The 26,886-nt window shown below is 39.9% G+C and overlaps 1 protein-coding gene across 9 annotated transcripts in view; it reads left to right on the forward strand.

The window, feature by feature from the left end:
• The window catches only part of MCTP1 (multiple C2 and transmembrane domain containing 1), a 520,392-nt gene that overhangs the window by 447,254 nt on the left and 46,252 nt on the right, over positions 1-26,886 (forward strand). For 8 of the 9 annotated variants that reach the window (XM_032335735.1, XM_032335734.1, XM_032335733.1 and 5 more), the window contains one exon: positions 607-660. In XM_032335735.1, coding sequence (XP_032191626.1) covers positions 607-660 — 54 coding nt within the window. Of the gene's footprint in view, positions 1-606; positions 661-4,610; positions 7,956-26,886 lie in introns of those variants that run through there. The other variant, XM_032335739.1, reaches the window with a different exon arrangement.

The following is a 26,886-nucleotide window of genomic DNA, read 5'->3' on the forward strand; positions in this document are numbered from 1 at the left end:
TATTGCCACATTAGCAATCATTTTACCATATATAAATGTATCCAAGTAACTCATAGTATACTTGACTTAACCAATGTTATGTATCAAATTTATTCAATAAAAATTTTAAAATAAGTAGAATTTCAGCCATGAAAGCTATTAGTTTTATGCCATAGGCCACCGGCATAAATCAGTGACGAGGAAATTACTTTACCTTAGAGTTTGGTGAAAAGTAAATCAGAAATAACAGAGCTGTTTTCTGCTTAGTTATCTGATTCTGAACTTAAAGTGTCTGATTAATACAGAAAGTGGAGTAGGTAAAAAGGAAATCTCCTGATCGAAAGCATCTCTGAAATTAATGTTAGTTTACCTGATGCATATTTCAGATTCTTTAGGTTGTCACACAACATCTCCCACAAGTAGGGTTCCCCTGACTGGGATTCATTTCCCTGGTATTAATCAATTAAAGTCATTGCATTTTCCTAATCCCTATCTCTAGATCAAATGTTCCCTCTCTGTGCATCTGTTTCAAATGTTAATGAAGTTTTCATTTCCAAAAGGTTGAAAATGACAGAACAAAATTCTCTGCTTTAAGAGCACAAAAATGACTTCTGTTTCTGTCTGCAGGTAGTGGAGGACATGCTGGAGGACGAGGAAGAAGAAGATGACAAAGATGACAAGGTAATTATCTTTCCCAGCACTTGGGTACCAGGGGATGGGGAAATGTAGACATGACACTGTTTTCACAGACAGTTAAAAAGGGAGTTGAAGTGTTTGAGTCCAGAAAATTGGACAGTGCTGTTTATCATCCTAACAATGCCACTGCATGTTGCAAAGAAGGAGAGACGGCTATAAATCCTCTTCGCTTTTGTCCAGTGCTGGGTCAAATATTTTTCTGCCAGGAACAAAAAAAAATAATTCAGCTTGTCTGGAACTTGATAGCTCTCGTGAAGATAACAGCAGTGACAACTGTTTTTGAAGGGCAAAAATTTGTCCTATCTTGAGTATTACAAATCGGGCTACACTTCGGAGGCAGGGAGAAGGGAAAAAAAGAGCAGCCTGCTTAAGTTGAACATGAATATTGTCATCTGTAATTTTCCAGGAATTGTGCAGCGAAAGAACACACGTGTGTGGGGAGGAGGGCATTTAAATAATCCCAGTGTTCAGGGCCCTTGCCTAGGCTTGACTTGGAATGACTCTATGGCTCCTTGGTTGGGAAAGCTTGCTGAGAGGTTGTTTTCTGATCACTGGTTGGCATGGGAATGGTGACCACAGTAAAAAAAAAAACAACAAACAAACAAACAAACAAAAAACCCAGCTAGTTTCTGGGATTTCTTGGTATGGTTGTCCCCTGGGAAGACAAATTAGAATGATCTGGTATGACTGTAGTCGTGTCTGGGGTGAGAAGAAAGGCTTTTTATGACAAGAAAGAGAGCGATGCTGATTTATCGAAATCCTTGAGCATTTCTAGATCAAAAAATCTTATAAGAGCTAGAGTGAGATTGGGAAGGAAAAGAGAATATCACTCCTTTTTCATTATTCCCAAATTGTTTAGTGTATAAAACTAGATTTTGACTTTCACTGGAACCAGAGTTCTTATAGTAAAGAAGTGATTTTTTTTTTTAATAAAGGAGAACAACCGTGTATCTTAATTTATGCCCTTGACCTTTGATTCTAGTAGAGATGTACAGTATATCCTGGTGTAAGAATTTGCATGCTGGAACCAAGCATTAGAAATGTAATTTAAAAAAAAAAATCACAAACTGTGGGAGTCAAACTCCCAAATGATTTTTTTTCTTGCCTAATATTCAAGGCTAGAAGGAAAATGAAAACATAGACACACACATACACACTTTCTGCCTTCTAATACCATTCCAAACATTTTGAAATTGATAGAGCTTTTAGGTGAAATTCTCCTTCTGTACATCATTTAGTCATTAGCGACATCACCAAACATACACTAACAAAATCTCCTTTCTACAAAAACACATATGTGCTTGTTTTTAATGTTAAAGAACATGAACATACACTTCTGGCAATAAATGAGGTGATTTATTGTTAAGGTCAGTTGTAGAGCTGTAGAGAGCTTGTATTTTAACTCAACATGCCAGCTCTGAATCATCATTTCTCTGCTGATAAACACTGAGCTGCCATCCATTTATGGCCATTTTCCCTTGCTTGTTGCTGCTTTATTATTAAAGCTACCATAAAGATTCATTCCAGCAGCAGGCGTTCCCTCCAAAATGTTAATAAATGGAAACCCTTAGTGAAGTCTAGTACTTCAGTGTCCCTGCTTGAGGTCAACCTGAGTTTTTTTTCTTTTTTTTTTTTAAGCCAGTTTGTTGATACTCCAAACCACTCATCTCGGCTTGATGGTCATTTTTTAATAGAGAGGATGTTAGGAGTGGGGAGCGAATAACGCACCTGGTTAACCAGCTCACCAGAACCTAGATGTCAAGTGGAACATGCCAGGTGGAAAGAGCACCAAGCCTCTAAAGTGGCATCTATTGTAATCTAGTGTTTAGGTGCCTGAAACTGACACCCGGGTTCTAACACATTTTCAGATCTAGTTACCGAAGGTGATTGAAAGTGAGTGCTTAAATTACTGTGTGAATTCAGCTGTATTCTTGCGCACAGGGTGCTGGCAAACAGTGTGTTTTCCATATGAAAAGATGGTGAGCTGATTTTCATAAATCCGACTCTTTATTCAAGTGATCTATAAGGAGGCTTTTCTTTTCTACTCATAATGGAATTGATAGCATAAAAATCGTATCTGAACAAAAAAAAATAGGAAAATCTCAAGTATAATAATTTACAAAAGACTTTTAGGGGCCTGCATAATGGAAGACTCCTAGAGTGGATGTGTTAAAATATAAAGTTTTTCCTATAAGCAATGGAAATATGAAAGGATCTTTCGCGTTCCCATTTAGTAGCTTCCGTCTCTGGACTGGCTGTCACAGTGGTAAAGGTTGTTAAGTCTTGGCTATCAGTGTGTCTGATTGGGAGAAGGGTAATTTCCTACTTAAAAAATTCATTGGTTCTTCTGTTTAAAGTTTGTGTGTAGAGTCATGCGTAATGGAATTTCAGGAGAAAACAAATGTGTTTTTTGCCATATGAGCAGGTACTGACCTCTAGCTCTCATTATTTCTCTGTTTTCTCATATGGTATAATAGTGGGGTCAGGTCAGTGAGTCCTCTTATAGGATAAAAGTAAAAAAGATTAATAAATGTGCCAAAGCCTCACTTTAATTGAACCTGAAGCATATGTTGCAAGTATGTAAAATATGTCCCAGATGTTTCACCAGGGCTAGTTTCTTGGCTTTCCCTGATTACCACAAGGCAGCTATTAGTCCTCTAACCTTTGGACTTGGGGGTAAATGGGGTATTACGTGGCACAGAATGAGAGCACCTGTTTTCCATTCAGCAAAGACCCCTGGCAGGCTTTGCCTAAGCCTATCCATATGTTTTCACTTAGCAGATTGTTGGGCGATTATGAAAAGTGTCTTTCTTTAGAGCCAGCATTGATATTAGTCACTCACAATGAAAGGGCGAGTCATTGGCTACTTGACAAGGTCCGTGTGGGCATAAACCGAGGTCGTTTATTTCATTTCGGCTCGAAGTGTTTTCCCTCCCCACCATTATGTAGATGGTTAAAGACACAGGTACAAAAAGGTGAAGCAGACAAAGATGATAATTACTCTGCATCACAGCTGTGTGAGAGCTTTTTTTTAGTGCTGACTTCAGCACCACCTGGGAAGACTTTGGTTGAAGTTGGTATAAGCTAAGTCATGATTCACCTGGATCCCCAGATCGGGAAGCTTTTCCACACCGTGGCCTTTGGAGCATTCTTTTTGTCATGTGTTCTCCCTTTTTATTAAAACAGCTGATCCTTATTCGGGTGAAGACATGTGATCCCCAGACTTCACCTTCATTCCAGAATCCCTTGTCTACATTGACTTTAATCTAAAAATTAGGTGACTCCTCTCTTCATCCAGTTCCATGGTTTTCACAAAGGCAGAGAATATGGGTTTTAAATGGTGGGTCTTAGTTATGAATCATTGGCTTGTTAATATTTTCACTTATCTGCATTACATAGCAGCACTCTGTGAAGGTGTACTGGAGATGAAATTTCTCCTGAATTGAATGTTAGGAAGACATCACCCTGTGTTCTCAGTTCCCTTTGTTGTAGAACATTCTCTCTGCCATCGACCACAAAGTCACAATTGAATCTGATTTTTGACCTGACACCAAACCCTGCCTTTGTGGTTAATAGAATGTCTTAGTAATTAAGGCTTAGCTCAATAACCCCGGTGGAGGTATTAAAAAGCCATATAATAGTGTTTCTGACCACATTATTTATAGTAATACAGCGGTCGATCTGCATAATCTAGACATCTAATTAATGAAGATCAGCTTTCGTTTTGTGGCTTAAAAAGTTTAGGCATGCTTCCCATGGTGTGTCCTACCCTTGTAATGGGACCCAGCTGCAGTATGAGGAAGCAGAAGATAGAATGCAGGTTTTCCTCAGGATAAGCATGGATTCAAACGCATGGCATAGTACTAATGTTTATTGATAAAAGATATTTAAATGTTCAGACATTTATGCTTACATTGCTTTGCCTTTTTCTTCAGCTATTAGGTCAAGGTTACTGTGTTTCAAGATAACTAGATGCAGTGAGTGAAACTTATCTGACTTACTTCAAAATACGCAGTTTGCTTGCTTTAATTCTCAAAATCTGTGTTATCTGGTTTGATTCTCCAGCCCTAAACATGTATATAATATACCGATATGCATACATCTCTGCATCTGAAATCAAGCATGGGAGGAAGGAGATAACTCTAATGTGTGAGAGGAGAGAAGATTTCAATCAGAAAAAATGGCATTTTCTAGTTATATTCAATGAAATAATTACATGGTGGGGAAGCCGATCAAAGCTTTGGAGAAAGGCAGGGAAAGAGGAGTCAAGAAAAAAATTCTTAAAAAGAAATCTTAACTCACATTTAACTGAAATAGCATTGTATTAGTTTATTGGTTTTCTACTACTGCATAACAAATGGCCACAAACCTGGAGGCTTACAACAAACCGCATGTATTAGCTCTCAGCAGGGTAGGTCAGAAGTGTAGGCATAGCTCAACTGGGTTCTGTGCTCAGTCTAATTCTCAAGTCATCAGTCGGGCTGAGTTCTCATTTGAGGCTCTGCAGAAAAACCCACTTCCAATCTTACTTGGGCTGTTGATAGAATTCAGTTCCTTGTATTTGGAGAACTGAAGCCCTTATTTTTCTTGTTGGCTTTTCACTCCTTGTGGTCACTTTCCATGGTCCTTTCCATCTTTATATCCATCAATAGACAATATCCCTCCTGACAAATCTCTTTCACACTTGAACTCTCTTCAGGAAGAGCCTAGTCCCTGTTAAAGGTTCACCTGATTAGGCCAGGCCCACCAAAGGTAATCCTTTCTTAAAGTCCACTCTGCCATATAACATAACCTAATCACGGGATGACCATCCCATTGTATTCTTTATTCCTTTCACATACAAGGGAAGGGGATTATACAGAACATGTACACCAGGAAGTGGGAATCTTGGCAGTCATCTTAGAATTCTGCCTACTACAATCATCTAGACCTACTAGTTCGAATTTATTTTAAAATGGGGAAATTGCTTCAGCCAAACATAGGTGCATTGCCAAAAGTGATATTGACAATGAGTGGCAGAGCCAGGGCTGACACTCAGGTTTTCCCAAGTTAGGCATCTTTACCATTCTTAAAAACTAAGTTTTCCAGGAGAATGAAAGTTAAAGAACAGATGCAGATTACCTTAGACCTGATCTTCTGGTATTCTGGTAGTATAATCAGGGAGTATACCATCTAAACCAGCGAGGTGCTCTTCCAGGTTTCTAGCTCCTCACACTCTTCTTGTGCTTTCTGCCCTTTCCCACTGTCCCAGCTAAGTCGTGGTGTGGTGGGCAGAATAATAACTGCTCAAAGATGTTCTCATCCTAATCCCTGGAACCTCTATTACACTGCATGGCAAAGAGGCCCCGAGGTAGCCAATGAGGTGAAGGTTGCTGATCAGCTGACCTTCTAAGAGTTGGATTATGCTGGATTCTATGAGTGGACCCAAATTAATAGTAAGCATCCTTAAAAGCCTAAGAAGCCATCAAAGTGGCCACCCCTTGCCCAGCTATGGCCCAAGCCAGTGCTCTGGACCTTCCTGGCCAGAAGGAGAGCTGCTGAGACATCTGGAGGACCTGAAGGTAGAGCTCCTCCAGCTGCAAGTCACCAACATTACAGGCCGTGCAGGGTCCAAGGTCTCCAAGATCTGAGCTGTCTATAAGCCCCTCACCCTTGTTCTCACCATCATTCACCAGACTCAGAAGGAGAACCTCAGGAAATTCTACAGCCCCAAGAAAAGGTGCGCCCTGTACCATAGGCTCAATGAGCACTAGGAGAAGCTGAAGGCAAAGAAACAGCAGCAGAAGGACCAGCTGTACAGCATCTAGTGTGGGGGCGGATGGAGTCAAGGCCAGAGCCCTGACATTAAGCCAACAAACTGATGGGGGGCAGGGTGGTGTTAGAGGGTTGAGCTGCTCTCTGGGCCTTGAAGATAGAGGAGGGTGGCCACAAACCAAGAATTGTGGGCAGCCTTTAGAAGCTGGAAAGGGCAAGGAAATGGATTCTCCCCTAGAGCCTCCAGAAAGAAATGCGGCCCTACCCACATCTTGAGTTTAGCCCAGTGAGACTCATTTCTGACTTCTAGATTGCAGAACTTTGAGTTAATAAATTTGTGTTGTTTAAGCCAATAGGTTTATACTTTATAGTGGCAATAGGAACTAATACCGGTGCCTTCCAACTGCATTTTCCATACTTACAATAGTACATTTTAAAGCACTAGATCTGAGCTCCTAATTTTTTCCTTATTAACTTAACGCTATTTTTCTGTATGAATATGGCTACGCAGTTTTTCATTCAATATGGAAACTAAGAACAGTATAACAAAGCAATTTTTTTCTTTTTTTCATTTTATTTTTTCAGTGTTCCAAGATTCATTGTTTATGTACCACAGCCAGTGCTCCATGCAATACGTGCCCTCCTTCATACCCACCATTAGGCAAATATTTTTATCCAAATTGCCTTAGTTTTTATTCAGAAAAGCTTGCCTAGAAATAAGAGTGGGTTTGTACTCATGTCTGTGCACTTGGTTACTTTCCTGTGTAGGAGCCTGTATTCTTCATTGGTGAGTGCGGCACCAAGTCATGGTTAACTTGCTTTTTCCACAGAAGAATTCCGCTTCCTCAGAACATTCATTCTATTCCTCAAAACAGTTCACTCCATGAAGCATCAGGGCAGAGGGTATTAGCCCTACTCAGGTCACAGACCCTTTGAAAATCTGAAGAAAACTGTAGACTTCTTCCTTGCCGGTGGGTGTGGGGGGAGACACATAAACACATACACAAAAACTTTTTCATGCCTTTTTTATTGCAATGGAAATAGAATGATTTTTACAGAGACTATAAAATTTCTTTATAAAGTCATATCTCTGTGGCTCTCACTACCTTCCTCTTGACATTAATGCCTGGCATCCTCAAACACCTGAGATAAATGCAAATTGTCCAAGTAAAAATAAAGTTTAGTTCAGCTCAGAAGTAAGCCTCTACAAGAAGGCTGATGTTTGGCTTTGATATTGAAATTATGAGTGGTTTTTGACATAGCAATAGGCTTGTTATTTTTGACATCTGTTTGAGTATGACTTTTCAGTTGCATGGAATACGTGCTTAAAACACCAACTTGGCAAGAGAAAACAGTAGCAAACAGAATGGGAGCTGCTGTGGCTTTATTCGATGAGGGTTAAGCACAGAGGAATTCCTCCAGTTCTCCAAAGTCCTGGTTGAATTTATGTTCTGTTGTGTTGAGTAGATCATCTTTTAACACGTCTGCATCATTAATGCCTCATCATTTAAAAAAAAAAAAAAAAAGAGGTCTTCACTTCCTGTGAAGTCATGGGAGACAAGAGTTAGCTTTTAAGGAATTCTATAATGATTCCAACTGTCTGTGGGTTTCCACCTGTAAACAAATTGGAAAGCTTTGTCACTCCTTGTTCCTTTCCAGAAGCACTTCTCCAGCCTTGGAATGTGTAGATAAGTGCCCCAACATGCCCTTCCAGCATGGCAGTAGAGAGAAAAGAATTGAAATAGAAAGATTTAGTTGGATCATTTGACAAGGAAAGCCATCAGGTAAAGCAAACTGTGAACGGACTCTTTCCTGTTGCTTTTTTCTAGTCATTGGATTTCCTTTGCCTCAGAAAAGCAGAACTTGTATTTGAAAGTCAATCACATGTTTCGAGACAGGTCCTCTGGAAAACTAGTTAATGTCTGTATTGCAGCAACAAAGTTACTCTCAGACTTCCATTTCTTGACAAAACCTCTTGAAATAGTGTGTCAGCCCTGGCTCTCAAGGGGTTGACAACATTCGTAGAAGTAGACACTTTTTTCAGGCTCCCTGGCAGAGTCGTTGACACTGGCTGACACCACTGCATGTTGAGACGAGGAGCAGGTTTCTTCACCAAAGCAGCAGAACCAGATGTGTTGCCAAGCATCACAGATGCTCTATCAGAGCCCAGAGTGCCAAGATTTTTATTCTGCCTGAAAATTTGTTTGGCAAAGAAATTCTTCACCATGCTAGAGACATTGACTCTGCAGATTCTAAAAGAAGTTCACGACAGAGGAATTCTTCTTTGATTATAAGAACTTGCCAACAGGAGTTGGCTATGCAAATAGAGGTATCAATTTGAATTATGACATGCAAAAGAGAGATATTAGAGAAATGTCAGGAATTCTGTAATGTTGACCTCACTGGATGAGAACACAACTTGAAGACCTGTGTAGCTTCACCAAAATATTTCCAGTGACGTGGATTATTTTGCGTGGTGGTATGATGAACCAAAAAAATATTTTAATACAAGTCTTTTTTTTTCCCCTTGGGGAAAAATCCAAAGCCAGGTAAAGTCCCAGTCTTTAATAACCAAGACATTTTTATATAAAGGAAAAAAATCCACAATGTCTAATAGATTTTCAGAGTAGGCAGCCTGAGCTGCTCCCTTTAATGGGATTGGTTGCGTACTTCTGTTGGCCAGAATCCTGCAATTCCTGTGTTCCATCACACTCCAGAACTAATAGAAAATCAATAGATATGAAAACCTTATGGTATATTTATTTTTCCTTTGAAATTTTCCAACTTAAGCTAGACTCAAAGTAAACAAAGATGTATGGCTATAATCATGTTAGCAGGGAGTGTTTCTTCTCAAAAGCAGGCTATGCTAGGGTCTTAACATGGCAGTGACATTACCTGTCTACCTTCAAGAGCAGATTGCTCTCTGTTCACAATATTCTTTGCTGCTTACTGATCTCAGGCTTGTCCGTGTAACTCACTCTGGCTGACCCATGCCACTTTGCAGCCAAAGGCTCAAGAGCTATCCTTGGCTCTGCCATCTCTCTTTTCCTTCTGAAACATAACTGTAACCATTCACACAGGAGATCCTTCTTTAGCTTGAGTTCTAGAATAAAGATGATGTGGAGCCAACCCAGAAGGGCATGTGGTATGAACAAAAAATAAACTCAATCCTTGTTTTGAGGAGCCTTTGTGATTTTGAGGTGTTCATTGCTGCAACATAATTTCGTCCAGGCTGCTACATACAGCCTCCATCCCATATTACTCTGTGTGAATCAATGTGCTAATAGTATAATTTGAAATAAAACACGAGTTTTTTTAGTAAAACCAATCAGGGTCTCAGAAAGGGAAATTTAGAATAATTTTTTCTTCCTAAAAGCACAGATCTATCCACAGCCCTTGAGGCCCACTGTCAGATACAGGTTGAACCAATTTGCTGTTGGGGCTCTCTCACTGGAAATTGATTTCTTTTTCCCTTAAGCTTATAGTGAGGACAAGACACTGTGAGGGTAGACAAAGATAAATCAGGCAGAATATGGACCTTTCAAGAGTCACTGTCTGCTGGGACCCTTGATTATGTAAACTAATAATTATAATACGGTAAGAAACATGTTACAACAAAGTTAAAAAGAGTTTGGGAAAAACAGGAAGATGACCGTCTTCCCAGAATTGGTAGCAAATGTTGCACAGAGGAGGTAGCATTTAGTTTAGGTCTTGAGGGACAAATGAGAACATAGAAGGAAGTGTGGTTTGTAAAGTTAAGGAGAATGTGGGACAGTGGGACCATGAAGCAGAGGGCGAGGACACTGGGAAAGGTAAATTTAAGACTGTGAAGGCTTAAGCCGTCTTCTAAGGAATCTGAATTACTTCAAGCAGTTCTGAAATAGGGAATTGTCATGATGACCTTTGTGCTTTTAGAAGAAAACTCTGGCAAGGGGCAGGTGATGGAATAAGAAGGAAATGAGATTTGAAGTAGAGAAGTATGCTAGGAGGTGCCCTGGTCGCTCTAGCAGGAAATAATGGCGGCCTGTGCTATACCAGCAATTGTGATAATCAGAAAGAAACAAATTTGAGAGATTTTTTAATAGTAAATGTAATAAGATTATTGAAACAATTTATGTTGTATAGACTAAGGGAAAACTAGTAGATGCCTGGTTGAGATATCTTTGTATTTGTGTAGCACTTCAAATGCTTCAAAGTACCTTCCCTCCCGTACCTTAATTTAATGTTCACAATAACTGTGCGCATTGACTTATCAGGTATCATTCCCATGCTTCAGTATCAGGAAGATTAACTTGGCTAGGGGGAAGTAGCTAAGATTAGAAACCAGATAATGTGACTACAATGGGAAAGTAGTTGAGCCTAAAAACAAGTTAACTTCTCCAAAAAGAAGCTAAGTCTAGGAATTAGGTAACTTGCCTAATGAAGAAACTGAGATCAGAAAACAAACCCTCTAATTAACTTTTCTTCTGGTCATGTTGTAGCAAAGCCCATTGGCCCACCTAGAAATGACACCTAGGTCACTTGGTATGCAGTTTTGCAGAGTCATCGCCTGTTTTCTGGTCAGTATAGACAGAGAGTATCATCTGTGCCTGCCCAGCCCTCCTCTCCCTGGGCACTAGTTCTCAAGAGAGAACGTTTGGAAAATAATGGCAACAGGTCCATATTCAGTGCCTTTTCCCCATTCAGTGTGCTTTCACTAAGTAAACACAGATCCAGTGTGGAAGCAAGAAGTATTCATGTACAAGGAGGCAAAATATTTTTGATACCTCGAAAGCTAGTTCAGAGGGAAAGGAATATAGTAACCATGCTGATTCTGGCTTTGATCTGAAAGTCTTGAGGAGACTATGATGCAGGAGGATCATGGGTCAGTTGAGAAGCCCTTTCTCTTGTCACTATTTTTTAAAATGAAAAAACTGAAACCTCTGAGACATAGAGTAACTCACTCAAAGTCACAAAAGAAGGGAAACAATCAGACTGCAAACTTTTGTCTGCGTCCGAAGTCCACCAGTTTGGACTGTGTAACAGTCTCCCCATACACGCCCCCCCCCCCCACAAACCCACATAGTGACCTAAAGCAATAATATTTATCACTCTTTATTATTCAGTGTGTTGACTGGGCTCACCTAGGCAGTTCCTATGTGAATCTCTATTGTGGGTCTAGGCAGATGTCTGGGGCTTTGGTCTTCTAAGGGTGGACGTGGGCTGGATATTCAAGATGGCTCAGTCAGAAGACTGGAGGTTGTTGCTGGCTTCTTATAACATGGCAGCTCAATTCTGACAGGGAAAAGAGATCTGAAAGTGAGGGTTTCAAGAGACCAAGCAGGAGCTGCAAGGCTTCTTATGATACAGCCTTAGAAGTCCAAGAATGTCCCTTCTGTCATGCTCTGTTGGTCCAGCAAGTCACTAAGGGCAGCCCAGATTTAAGGAGAGGATGAATTTAGTTCTACTTCTTAATCTGGAGTGTCAGGGTCCAATTGCATAAGAATATAAGGGAGGGGAGAGGTTATGTGGCCATCTTTGGAAAATAAAATCAGCCTCCATTTCTTTTTTTTTTTTTTTTAAGATTTATTTATTTATTTATTTCACAGACAGAGATCACAAGTAGGCAGAGAGGCAGGCAGAGAGAGAGAGAGAGAGATGTGGGGCTCGATCCCGGGACCCTGGGATCATGACCTGAGCCGAAGGCGGAGGCTTTAAGCCACTGAGCCACCCAGGTGCCCCAATAAGCCTCCATTTCTAAAGAAGAAAAGCTTTTAATAGATATCCTGTAGCATTAAGGAATGTGAACCCTGTTGCTTTAATAGGAGAGTATCTCTTTATCTAAGGTTTATCAGCGCATAGTGCTTGAGTAGGTTATCTCAAAAATTAAACAAGCATAGCACCTTCAAATGGCCAGGTATATCCAAATCTTTTTATTTATTTATTTACTTACTTACTTACTTCACTTTTTGTTTTTGATTTGCAAATTGAAAAGAAACAAAGGATTGACTGAGTTGTCATTCTCTACTTCACTAAAACCTCAAAGTGTTAAAACCTAAGTCTCCCTTCTTCTGCTTTGCCCATAGATAAGGATTCTGTACAGATATTCCACCATCTAGCTGAACTCTCCATGGAAGCTAGTTGGTGGGTGGAAAGGAGTTGTAAAAAAAAAACCCTTCTTAAATTCCTCTTCAAACCGTAATGGACATCCATTGTCCTCCACCAAGGAAGGAGGACATGATGCCACTGTCCTGTTCCCTAGAAGTCAGTCTGTACTTGCTCTGACTGGCTGCCAAAAATAAAAAGTCAAGTGAGGAAAGGAGATTGCAGAATACTTCCTTCTTAAAACATAGGGCTTTCTCCTTTTCAGAAAATGTAATTCAAAATTGTGAACAGTTCACATCTGGTATTTTACTATTTTATTCAAGGACATCTCTCAGGGAATTTAAAAGATCACTAATAACTCTAAAAATTTTGATGTACAAACTCTAAGTAGCTCAGTCAACACTCTTTTCCAGGATCACTGGAGCTAATGTTTTCTGCTGGAGTGAGGCAGCATTATGTGGATACTAAAATCAATATTCTGCACATTATGCACATATATGCTGTTTCCTGGTTCCGATTATCTTGACCGTGTATTCTGATCAGCAATGATCTGAGAATGGGGACAGCATCTGTATTCTCTGCAAATCCACACTAGAATATTTTGGAGACGTACAAAGCGGTATAATAAACGAATATACAGCTGTTGCAGTCTGATAATGTAAGATTTTATTGATTATCCAACAGAGTAACCACCCTGCATATTAGGCTTGCTTGTCACAACCTTCAGTGCCTGGGGTAGTTGAACAAGTTCTTTTTTTTCCACTGAGCTGACCTCAAAGCCACATAGTTTCTGAATCAAGGTCCTCAGATTTCATACTTTGGCAATTTCTTTCCTTTCTAATGGGGTATATTAGAGAAAATGTGTCACCTTTTGCACCATGTAAGACCAAATCAGATCAGAATTCATGCACAATTATGTCAGTGGAAATCTAATAGTATAGGCTAGCTTATCTCTAGATAACACATGGAAGAGTAAACTTCCACAACTGACAGATTTACTTGATTTTTTTTTTCAGATAGGTTATTTGTAAGTAATCAAGCTAAAGAATGTAACTGGATTATTTTTCATACTATTAAAAAAAAAAAAAGACTCTCAACAGTAAAATGGTTGCTAAGTATTCAAACTCTGTCACTCTGCCTACCCCCACCTCTTCTTCTTTGAAAAAGTTCCTGGATAATGAGTGCAAAGAAAGAACAAAAAAAAAAAAATTTTTTTTTTTTTGCGTTAGCTATATTTATTAAGAGAACTAACAACTTTAGGAAAACAAAATTTACATAAAACACTTATGTAAAAATAACTCTCGTTGATAGTTAATGGCATTTAAATAATGGTTAGGTGGTTGTCTACCTTGGAATGATATTAGGCTGCCTAAAAAGCATTCATCTGTGTTTCTCTTATAATCAGTAAAAGTCAAAGCCCATCCCTAATCTGAAGTCATCTTGAAACCAATTAAAATAATTTAAGAGAAGTTGTACTGCAAATGTGCTTTTTAAGTGTTTTAGACTTAGGATGTCTTAGGGATGTTGTAACCCCTTTTTAATGTTACTATTTATATATAACTACCATGTGTATAGTATTACACCTTTAATGCACTGTGTGAGCTGTCACTTGAAATTAAGTGCAAGCATGTTCTTTTTTGGCCTTCAGTTTCTCCTACATTAAGCGTTTAAATAATGGTATCAGTAGTGGAAGGGTGGGTTGCTTTCCCAATGGAAAACTCGTTTCTGCATCTGGTTGGGTTGTGTGTGGGTTTCTACACGAAAGATATCATAATATCAGAATCTTGCAGTGTTTACACACCTGGTATCCAGAACTCTACCTGATGTCTTTTCTCAGGAAATTAATGGAATCAAAGCTTATGGTAGGCATGTTTGATAGATAGACCTTGTCTGTAGAGATCTGGTGATAATTCCATCAAAATTTGTCCCTAGTTGATCGTATATCTATGCATTTTTATATCTTTGTGGTTTTCTTCACCAACTTGTGCTTGCTTCAGTGCCTTCATTAGAAGGTCAGGTTCTGAGGATTTAGTAATTCACCTTGAAAATGTACTATAAGTTGAATGTATCAAGCATGAGTTTTCTCCCCTCGGCATGAATTTTATAGCATTAAAAAAAGGTAAACCTATAACTAAAATCTTTTCTTCATTCCTGTTTTTTATATATATGAAGTAAATAGATGCTTACTGATTTCAGGTGTTTTGTTTATTTGTTTCCATAAGTCATGTTTGTTTGTTTGTTTTATTTTATAATGGTATTATACAGACTTTTCTCCACAATAATAAAATTGGGCATTTTCCAAACATGCAGAACAATTAGGTTTTTTTTTTAAGATTTTATTTATTTATTTGACAGAGATCACAAGTAGGCAGAGAGGCAGGCAGAGAGAGAGGAGGAAGCAGGCTCTCTGCTGAGCAGAGAGCCCGATGTGGGGCTTGATCCCAGGACCCTGGGATCATGACCTGAGCCAAAGGCAGAGGCTTAAAGCCACTGAGCCACCCAGGCACACCAACAATTAGTTTTTAATACAAGAGATATCCAGATGGGAACACTTGGAAAGTTATAGCTTCTACTAGAACAAGTGATGTGACAATTAAAATTCCTTGTATTTATTTCTGAATATTTCCATTTCCTACAGTCTAAGTCATAACAATAGGACTTCCTGTGTGAATCATTTCCCATAACAAGTAAAAGTAATATGTTAGAAAGAGATCAGTTTTCATTTTATGAGGGTGGAACAGCGTTGTCAACTGTAAGTGTGTTTGCATCTAGACGCATACACATAGCACAAAAGTGAAGGGGGAAATATTCTGATTAAGAAAAAAGGAATCAAGATAGGGTATTTTTCTCATATTCAGTATGAGTGATTCATGGAATTCATTCACTCCCATAGTCATGCATACATGCACGTAATAAATACTTGTGTACCTATGGCAAATGTCTGTTCTTGCATCCTATGTGGACACATTTTCAAAAAATAGTAAGATTACTTTTCCTTCCTTCACCGTCAATCTGAGACACGCTCTACATCTGTTGCCTCCATTTACTCCCCTCTCTTGTTCAATCTTAATTCTTCCCTTCGTGGCTTCCATTTATAACACTGTACTAAACTTGTTCCCTGAAGACATTAATAACTTCACTGGATCCTCTACCTTCTTAGAGCATTTAGCTCAGTGCTATCTTAACCACCATTTAATATCCTCTTCCATCTCCCTGCGCACTCAGGGTTTTTTTACTCTAACACTTTGGTTTTCATCTTTTGTGTCCAATGTTTGGGTATCTCCCAATTTTGTTCTTTCTTACAAAACTAATCTGTGGGGGCACCTGGGTGTCTCAGTCAGTTAGGCATCTGTCTTAGACTCAGGTTGAGATCTCCAGGTCCTGAGATTGAGCCCCATGTCTGGGCTTCCTGCTCAAAGGGGAGTCTTATCTATCTCTCTCTCTCTCTCCCCACCCCCCGCACCCCCTCGGCCCCTCCCCCTGCTCATGATCTGTCTCAAATAAATAAAAATCTTAAAAAACAAAAACAAATCTATGCCCACAATTTTAACTATCCCTTCAGGGAGCATAATTCCAAAATATTTACTTTCATTCACTTATTCAGTCATCCATGCAACAAGTATTATGTACTTATAATGTTCAAAGTGCTATGCTATGTGTCTCTGAAGGATACCAAGAGAAATGAGACCTAATTCCACTACTTGAGGAGCTAACCCTTTCTGGTTATGACTTTTGTCCCAAGTCTGTTGTGTCTTTCCATACTTTTGGACATTGAAGGTTGTCTCAGCATAAACCCTAACTCTGTTTATTTCAATCTGAACTTGTATTCTTCCTCTCAAAATAGCTTCCATTTGTTGCTAATGGATTTCTGGCAGTAGCATAGTATCTTACGAAGGTGTAAAAACTCAAACCATCTTTTGGTGGTTCTCTCTAATCTGTAATAAAAATTCCATAGATTGGGCAGGTGTGCTATTCCTTACTTTATATCTTCCTCTCAGATTCTTGATGTGCTCTGTCTTGCAGTCTACATGAAAAGCCCTTCCTGCTTATTTAAGACCCATTCACCCTTTAAAATGCATCTGGAACCCACACCCCTCCCTGCATCCTGCCATTGAACTCTTTAGCCAATAGTGAACAGTACTTCAAAACATAGAATCATGGATTTGTTCTCCTCAGTTGATATTCATTTGTTTTTCCCTTCCTTTTTTTTTTTTTTTGAATTACACACCCTATTCTGAGCACCACACGTACATCATCTCATTTCTTGTTCACGACAGCACTGTCAAATAGGTTCTATCATCTACTGTGCTGGGCTCAGCAACTTGTCCAAAGTCACAGATAAAGAATGAAACTAGAATACACTTCTGTCTAGACTCCAAAGCCCATGATTTAAACCATTATGCCACATTCTTATGACATTTACATATTAATTATTAATTCTTGATCTCATTCAATTTTAATGTGTCTGTCTCCACAAAAACGTTATAAACTCTAGTGACCAAAACTGAGGAGCATGACACACATGATGCACAATGTTATACAAGCATTTGGTTAAATAGTCAGTGAAGAGAAAGCTATATGTGTATGAATGGAAAACAGCAATTCAGGGGTCAGAGTCCCACCACCACTCCAACTAGCTATGTTGTATACTGGATAATACTTAGCAAAAGAAATGTGATTGTCCTATGATCTTCACTTTGCCCATATCTTTCTGATCATTTTTCTAACATTCACACCTCCCATATGGAAACAGAATTGGAACTACCTTTGCCAATATAATAGAAAAAGCTTTCTGTTCCCTATGCATAGAATTTGCTCCTATCCCCATTCACTGGTCTCTGAAATCCAGTCATTGCCTGTGGTGCCTTAGATGATGCAGAGCTGAGTGCGGTTCCTGTCATCACCGAGCTCCAGGGAGTTCCCCTTAGTCGCTCTCCTGTCCATTCCTAAAACCACCACTTAATTTCAAGTACCCCACACCTCAAATGAGTCACCTTCCAGCCACTCTCAGCTATAACACATTCTTACGAATGCCTTCAGAAATCCCTTTAGATTTCTTGAAGCAGAGGAGCTTAATGATTAAGAGTATTAGTTCTTGAATCAGGCCTCTGTGTGATGTTAGGCAAAGTACTTCGCCTCTATACCTCTATTTCCTCATCTGTAAATGGGGTAGTGATAGTTCCTGCCTTATAAGAATTAAATGAATAATATAAGTAAATATGTATAAAACTTAGAATGATGTCTATATCACAGAACAAATTTCATACGTATAACAGTATTAGAGTGGTATTATCATTATTGTTAGCCACAGCATCAGCAGCAGCACGAATCGGTCATGAGCAACCAGGAAGGTTGTCATGTCACTAAATGGAACAGAGTCTAAATAGGGATAGATTTCAGAGGGGAGGAAATTGCTTCTGTTCTAACATGTTGAGTTTGAAATGTCACCAGGCCATCAAATGAGGAATTCCAGTAGATACTAGAAATATAAATCTGGAATTCAAAGAAGAGGTTATGGCCAGAGAGTTAAATTTGAGCAGTACTAATTAGAGATTAAAGTAATTACTGAGATGGATGCTGTTGAGAGTGGGGAAGAGGGCCAAGGACAGTTCTGTGGAGAATGCCTCTATTTAAGGGGCAAGACAGGATGAAGAACAGAGCATATGGCTGAGAAGGAATCATAAGAGTGGTAGGAGGGAATCAGAAGGGTTGCTGTTATGGGAACCAAGAGTTTTGGGAAACGTAACACTAGAATAAATATGGCAAATGCTCATGGAAGATGAGAACCGAGGGAAAAAAGTCATGAACATTGACGATTTAATCTGTCATGACCCCAGTGCTTGTAGTTTCTCTAGAGTGGTGACAGAGAAAGCACGGGGTACACCAGAGACAGCTTGTAAGGACTGCCCTTCAGAGTGGTCTGACTCTGAAAGGGGAGAGGGGGAAGGACAGGAACTTAGGGTGTTGGCAAGAACTTGGAATTTGTTTTTTTCATGGGAGGCTCATAATATTTTAGAAGGAACAAGTGGGGAAAGTTGGGTTTACAGAGCTGGAAGAGTGCTAGAAGGTCTCAAAGGAGATAGGGTGGGTGGAGGAACACAAGAGAAGGGATGGAATTCCATGGTGAGATTGAGGGAGGAAGGGCAGGTATTGAGGAGGCACATGTGGCTTCTCTCTTTCAGCAAAGGAGGAGAAATGGTCACTGTGGTGAGATGAAAGGAGACTTTGGAGAAGGGAGGAAGTTGGAAAGAGTACTTGAAAGGAATGTGATAGTCAACACCAGAATGACCAGATGGTCAAGTTAACAGTGAAGGCTCAGCTCGGGCTACGTGACATAACATGAGTGTGTAGTAACAAACACAACAGTTCACAGCTCAACAACTGTGATTTGTACACAAACTGGATAAAACAGAAAGGACATAGGACACGTTACAAAGAAAGATGACGAGTGAAGCTAGAATTGAGTTGATGGGCTGGGCGAATGGTGAGATGTTAGGAGGAGGAAGCCTCTTAATCAGCGGGATAGGAAAGGCTTGCCCACCAAATTTAGATGTAAGGGAGAGAACTAAACTGTTGCATTACTCAAGACACTTTACATTCCCTCCCCTCTTTCTCTTCCTTCTCCCCTACTTCTCTTTCTCTCCTTCCTTGCCTTTCTTTTCCTTCCTCCCTCCCTCCCTCTTTCTTTTTCTTTCTCTTTCTGTCCCTCTTCCTTCCTCTCTCCCTTTCTTTCTTTCTTTCTCTCTCTCTCTCTCTCTTTCTTTCTTTCTTTCTTTCTTTCTTGATTCTCATCTTGTTTATAATAGAAAACTCTTCCCAGATAATAAAAAAGAGATATATTTTAAAGGTGAATGTACTGGGACACTTCCAAAGGCATCAGTCAAACTGTTTGATAAGGAAAGTGGAATTTTGTTCTCCGTCTTCTTTAACTTTTCACCTTTGGCTTTAGACAAAGCCTGCTTGAAAAGAAGAAGAAGGCAAAAAAAAAAGATGTCAAAAAGAGTTGTAAATTATAGAATGACATCTACCGTGCAGTTCTTCTGTCACTCTCCCTAATATTCCTCAGCATTCTGAGTTTTAAAAATAACACAGTTATTGAGATTTAAAACTCTGTGGATGCAGAATACATTTTTGAAAATAAGACTTCTTACTATGCATAGCCAATTATAGTCCACTGAGAAAATGATGTATTTTTCCAATACATTTTTATTATGTACTTAACTGACGGACCTTCCCAGCTTCTTCATAGACATTCCACTCCATCAGCCACTGTACATAATATACTTCTTAGGAATCTACTTAAATTTGTATTTACCTGTGAGGCTAGATTGGCTCCAGAGGACACAGTCCTTTTTTCCTTGAGTAAATTATACATATTTTAGAAAACTATCTAAAAACATATTTACCTCATATGGAATTCTGGTCTCAAGGGTAATTAAGACCAGTTTTTAAAAAGCATAGCCAATGCACTTTAACTCTCTCAGGTAAATAAGATATATTTTATAATCATCTAAGAATGATTCCTCTCTTCCTTTCCTTCTCTTTCCCTTCTCCTGTAACTATCACCATGCCTCTTTTATAACATATTTAGTAATTATTTCAATGTTTCCTCAGATACTGCTTTTCTCTCAGGGACCAGCACACCAATTACGCTTTCCATCCATTCCATGCACTGGTAGCTCTGCATGGAAGAGTCATAGCCTACCCTACATATAATTTCTAGGAGAAAAGTTACTTTTAAGATCCAGATTCTTCATATACAACTTCTTTGGTTTTCACATTTTAAGAAGGAGTTTCAATATTGAGGCATTAGCCCATAGACCAAGAGGAGGATTTCAAATTCCTTTTGCTAAAAGATGCCTAATTGAATGAACATTGTATTTTGAGCTTGTCTTAAAAATGGATGGAATATCTGAAAGGAAATAGGCAATAACACCCCGGTAATTATTTGCCAAAGCCACTATATACCACACTCATTATGAAAAACCAAAGAAATAAATGAAATTTCCTAGGAAAAAATGCTTTCTCATTTAGCTATTCTGTACTTCCGAAACATCCTTTACACATTGATTTCTTTGCACAGATTGAATAATGAAAAGGCACAACCCATTCTTCCTTTGTCCTCCAAGAATATTGCAATAGTTCCCCCAGGAAGAAAGCCGTAGGAAATCCATGTGACAGTAATTGTTAGGTGGTTTGTGCTGACCACGTGAGAGTAAAACTAAAAACTTGGGGGAAAGGTATTTCCTAGAAACTGTAAGATGAATGTAACGAATAGAATAATGCCTGGTTTGTTTCTCCTCCTCTTTGCCTCTGAGGAATAATCCTTTACGTTTCGTGAGATTGGCTTCTGAAGTTGTTGTGGATAAATGTTACCGCTGCATGCACTCTTCCACCGGGAGGTCAAGATGTCTACTGGTCTCTTCCTAGTCTGCGTACTTGGGACCTGAGGGATCATCCAACCTGTCCAAGCTTGTGGAAGCCTCTGTACCAGATCCTCTGGGTTTAGGGCTCATACAACCCTCCCTATTAAAATATTTGCAGTGATTGCTAAGCTTCAAGATTGGATGAGGGCTTTAGGTGGGGCTGGTGGCCTAAATCCTAACCAGCTTTCCTGTCAGATTAGTCTTAGAATTCAGGTAACCATGAGTCCTGGTTTGCCTAGTGGAGTCCCAGCGTCTAGCTGTTATCCTGCTGCGATTATTAACATCGCCCAGTTTTGCTTTCAGAAGTGTCTTGCTTTGGATGAGAAAGGATATGATCTCTCTCCTTAAGTGAGTTCTTCCAATGTGTTTGTACTTTTTGTGTTCACGAGGTGTTACTTTTTCTTTTTAGCTATTCAGGTAAATTTGAGGAGATGAATAAAAAGACCCTCCTTTTCGTCAGGAAACCCTAGGATCCATATTAAAATGTAGGTTCCTCAGCTCCACCTCAAGAAACTCCTGCTCAGTAAGGATGGGGTGGTTCGCAGGAATCTTTTTTTGTTGTTGTTTTTTAACCTAGGTGATTCTCAGGTACTATGGGGTTTGAGAACTTCGGTGTCAAGCACCGGCAAACTCAGCCTGGCTATTTGACCCCTAAATTCTGAACTCGGGTACATGCAAGGGGACATAGCTACCAGAGGTACTGGGGTGAACATCATCAGGTCAGGCTTGTCAGTGGCAGTCTAGCTAGGTAATGCTGACGGGCTGAAACAGCCACTACCCCCCGCAAGCTGGTGCAGAGGGCTTGTCCTCGGTGCCTTCTCGTGCCTGGAACTCAGGTGATCATTTCAGAGGAAGTTTCATTAGGAGACTTCTTTTCTGAGTCTCTCTGGCCAAGCACACAGACACTGCTTCAGCCATGTGAATTAACAGGCAAACCCGAGGAAGGTATTTCGAATATTGTGCAGGGTGAATGGTGAGTATGGATTGAATCGTGGTTTGTTTCTGGAAGGTGGATCCTAGAACAAAAAAAACAAATTGGGAAGCAGTGCAGCGCCCCCACCCCCAAGCCTGTTCCTCCCCAAGGCGTTGTGCTGTGCACAGTCAAGGACACATGCCATTCAACCCTCCGTTCTGCTTTGCTGACACTCTCAAAGTCATTCTTTGCTTTCGCAGCTGTCAGGTCTCTGCACACGTTATGCTTTCCTTCTGGGCAGTTGATGCTCCATTCCACGGAGCAGGGGAAGCAGGCACCCACACAAAAAGAAGCAAGGACTCTTGGCCTCCCAAAGATCGGGGCTCCCGACAATTGCACTTATTAACCGACTGCCGTTTACATTCCCCGGGTCATTTTTATTAGGCTTTCAAGGGCACCTGCATTTGAGGGGTCTCAAGATGTTTGCTCATCACTCTCGCCTTTGCCCCCTCCCCCCACCCACCTTGCCCCGTCTCCCATACACTATCCTGCGTGCCTGGGCTCTGTAGAAGGAAATTAAACTGTGATTTGGTATGCTAAATTACCTGAACTAAAAACTATAATTTGCAATATTATTAAGTCATCACTGTCACGGATTTCAATTTCTTTCTGTTTAAACCTCTAATGCACAGCATCGCTCTTTCGCTTATTACTGAAAGGAGAAAAGGAGAGAGAAAAGCCCTTGGTTGCACTACTGACGGATCCTATCTGTCACGAAAGTTAAAATAGTGTGCTTCCAAGTGGTTCCTCCAGCCTAGCCAGTTTTTTTTGTGAAAAACTCCATGTCGCTTTCACCGTGTGCTTATTCAGGGATCAGGGTACATGGGAAAGATGGGCTCCTTGGGGGCCCCGGATGGTAGGGGTCCATTGCAAGAACTGGAAACTCCCATATTTCTCCATCCCAAGAAACCCTGACCAGGTTTCACTCCTGGATGATGAGGACTTTTTCTTTCTGTACTTCCATCTCCAGTGGCTTTGGCAGCACCTGGGTATTTCCTGTTGGGGGGTCTTCATGGCAGCCAGGAGCCCGGTCCTCTTCTTCTGCAATATTCTCTATGTTGCTGCTTTGAAGTAGGCACTAATATTTTCTGTAAGAGTGGACCAGTCAGAATAGGCAAGGGGTTGCTGCAGTAATGAATCCAAATCTTGGTAGCTTAAAACCACCGGCTTTATTTCTTCTTTATAATCTTTGTCCACCTTGGCCCACAGGGAGCTTTGTCATCATCCTCACCTTGAGCCCTAGGCTGACAGAACAGCCACTATATGGAATGTTGCCAGTTACCAATACCCTGAAAAAGAAATTTGGCAAAGCACACATTGACTCTTAAAACATCCTCTTTGAAGAAAAATAGACCACTTGTGTTGACCTTTCGTTGGCCAAAGCAAATCACTTCAGGTAGCTGGAAACATGCAATCCTCTGCAGGCCCAAAAGAGAGAGCCAGAATATTTGTGCATGGCTTTAATGATTACTACAAGAGTCCAGTAGGTTCATGAGCCTAAAATAATGAAAGATATGACTGTAAAAAAATTTGTCTCCCCAAACATATGTAATCTGAACCATTAAGAATTTAGCGCTTGCCCCCTGCACTTCAGTAACATTACAAAAGCAAGGTGCAGACCTTGGTGGTTATTGGGAAACAGCAATATTAAGATCTGATCACGGAGTCCTGTCACTGGTATCTCCCTTTTTGACAGCCTGGGCAGGGACAGGAGCACAAGGTGGGATGTTCTCTGTAATACATCAGCAGCGATCTGGGCAATACGGTGACTAGAATAGGTGGTCTGCTTTTTCTGCTCTTCTCTCGTTCACCAAGTCTCCACCAAAGGATCTAGATTTTACTAGGTGATGGTGTCATTAGAGTAATGGTTTACTCAGGCTCCGAAGTCACATTTTCTCAATCTGCATCCCAGCTCCATCATTTATTAGCTAAAAGACCTTGGAGAGGGACACCTGGCTGGCTCAGTAGATGCAGCATGCCTTTCTTGATATCATGTTGTGAGTTCAAGCCCCACAGTGGGTGTAGAGATTACTTAAAAATAAAATATTTTTAAAAATAAGTAAATACATTAAAAAAAAAACACCTTGGATAAATTGCTTCACCTCCCTATGGGCCCAGTTTCCTCATCTGCATTATGGATATAATAATAGTATTTACTTCATAGCATGGATAGAATATATTCATAGCTCTTGGCCTAAGACTCCATAAATGTTATCCGTAACATGAGATCACTTATAATTTTTTATATTTATTTTAATATAATACTTAAAGATTCTGAAAATGGGGGAAACTCACTCATTTTCCATTGCTTTGATAAAATACTTTAAATATTCCTCGTTCTTCAAAATCCGGTTTCAGGGTACATCTGAAGTGCTAGAAGGTCTCAATAAATAAGAAAGACTTGTGGGTATCTTTTGACCAGTCATCCACAGTAAATACTTCTGTCAATTTTTTTTTTTTTTTTTTTAGTCACCTTGATGATAAAGTGGACTGTAAGAATTACATAGGCTGGTGAGGATTCTGAATTTCTTTCAAGGTCGATCTAAGTATTTAAATGTGATGCACATAACCTAATAAGACATGCAGGCTGAGAATCAAAACATAACCCTAGGTCATGACATAAGTCAAGGACAAGAACGCTGTGGGGCCACAATTACAGCAGAAGCATGAAGGATACCTGTACTTGACCTTGTAGAGTCAGCTCATCTTGCAGCCTTCAGATTGTGTCGAGTGCTCCTGAATAGGCTGGCCAGTCCGCCAACGGTTAGTCTACTGTGAACAGGCAAGGTAACAGCATCACCTCTCATATTTACTTTGCTGATAACAGTACTCGAGAAGTAGATGTGCAAGGGGATGTTAACTATATTTTCCATGATATTACAGGGCTATTAATGGAAGGAATGAAAGTCACAGAGTAGCAGCTTGCCCCACATAAGTTTTATTTCCCATCACAGATCTGAATCAACAACGCAGACCTAAATTTCTTAGGGCATGGGGCTAAGGAGGTCGGGAAGTCACGGGTTTTGTCTCTTCCCCTTCTAACCATGTCAGAATGTCCCCTGGCAAAATAGGAAGCTGAATTAAAAAGTTGGCAGGAAGCCATGTACATTCAGAAGCATTCTGAGGAATCTTGTCAAAGGAATTCTGTCTTGACATTTCGGTAGTTCCAAACCCACCAAATCCTGCTTTTCATCACATCCTAAGTCCTAATTCTATATGCAATTGTGTCATGTGTTCAGCTGATCTGGAAAATGCTTTCCTCTCTAAGATAATCAAGGAAACTGGCTTTAACACTTCATACACCTTTAGGAGATCCAGAAGATAGAATAAAGTCCCCATCAATTACGTGAATCTAATCATCTGGGTCAAAGTAATCTAGTTTTTCAGTAATATCAGGTCCACTTTACAGCTTCAAAGTCTCAATTTATTACAGAATAAATATCCCAATTCATTTAATATTAAAGACTGTTAAACAATCAATCAGAAGACCTGTATTCTAGATCCGCCTCTAGTGCTGTCTTGAGCAAGTGGCTTTACCTCTCTTGGCCTAATATATAAATTGGTTATTTGGACTAGAACAGAGGTTAGTGAACAACAGTCCATGCACCACATCCAGCCTACTGCCTGTTTTTGTAAATAAAGTTTTATTGGAACACAACTACATCCATTCACGTAGTATCTGTGACTGTTTTCATGCTACAACAGCAGAGTTAAGTAGTTATAGCAGAGACCATATGGCCTGTAAAGCTGAAAATATTTACTATACAGCCCTTTACAGAAAAATTTACTAACTCCTAGGTTGGAAGCTATCTATATCCTCCCTTTCCTCGTCTGCAAAGTGGAAATAAAAATAGTACCTCATAAGATTAGAAGAATCAAATGATAGTCCTTAATACAATTCCTTTTTAGTAAATGTTCACTAACATAATTATATCAGTGCTAATTAAGTGGTGAGTATAATCACTCTCAGAATTCTAGCAGTTTCCCATTACAGAAGAAACAGTTGCTGCTGCAGTGCTCTGAGGAAGATACTGCATGGAAAGGAAAGAATGGTAGTTGAGGCATGTGACTCTGGGACAGCTGGGGTGGCAAAACCCAACATAGTCAAAAGATAGGCCACAGGCAATCACTATTTCTAGCCTAAAGAGTGCTAGAAACACACATTATGTAAATAGCTACTTGACTCTTAAGCTAACCTTCGAAGGCTATGATTAAGACTAGCCCCCCTGGGGATAAAAATATATGTTTATAAAAAATAAAAAAATAAATTAAAAAAAAAAAAAAAAGACTAGCCAAGAGAGGGGGCACCTGGGTGGCTCAGTGGCTCAGTGGGTTGGGGCCTCTGCCTTCAGCTCGGGTCATGATCCCAGGGTCCTGGGATCGAGCCCCACATCGGGCTGTCTGCTCAGCGGGGAGCCTGCTTCCCTGCCTCTCTGCCTACTTGTGATCTCTGTCTGTCAAATAAATAAATAAATAAAATCTTTAAAAAAAAAAAAAAAAACTAGCCAAGAGAGGAGCTGAAGGTATTCCAGGGTGAGGGGAGTCGAATGCCAAAGAGGCAGGAGGAGCAGTGAGTAGAAAAATTTGGTTGGAACAACATATTCTGATACAAGAATTTTGAGTGGCAGGGCCAGGAAGGTTGGTTGGGACCAGCGTACAGAGTTTTGACCACTGGAGCAAGGAATGTGGAAAGTTTTTTTTATGTGTATTGAGATCCACTGAAGGTCTCTGGACCTGAATTTGTGCTTCTAGAATAATGTATCTTGGTAGTATAGAATGCATTAGAGGACAAAGAAATAGGAAATTAACTTCATTTTATAGAGATCAATGACAGCTTTGTCTGCATTGTTGTTACAATTATAGGAATGTTTTATATTTGTTGTTTCTGTTTGTTCTTATATTCCTTTTCTGAAGCTTCACTTAAGCCTACTTTACCTAGTGTGTTTAAAATGGAGTTGTAGCTAATGCACAAAT

Source organism: Mustela erminea, chromosome 3 (assembly GCF_009829155.1).
Source record: "Mustela erminea isolate mMusErm1 chromosome 3, mMusErm1.Pri, whole genome shotgun sequence".
Lineage (NCBI taxonomy): Eukaryota > Metazoa > Chordata > Mammalia > Carnivora > Mustelidae > Mustela > Mustela erminea.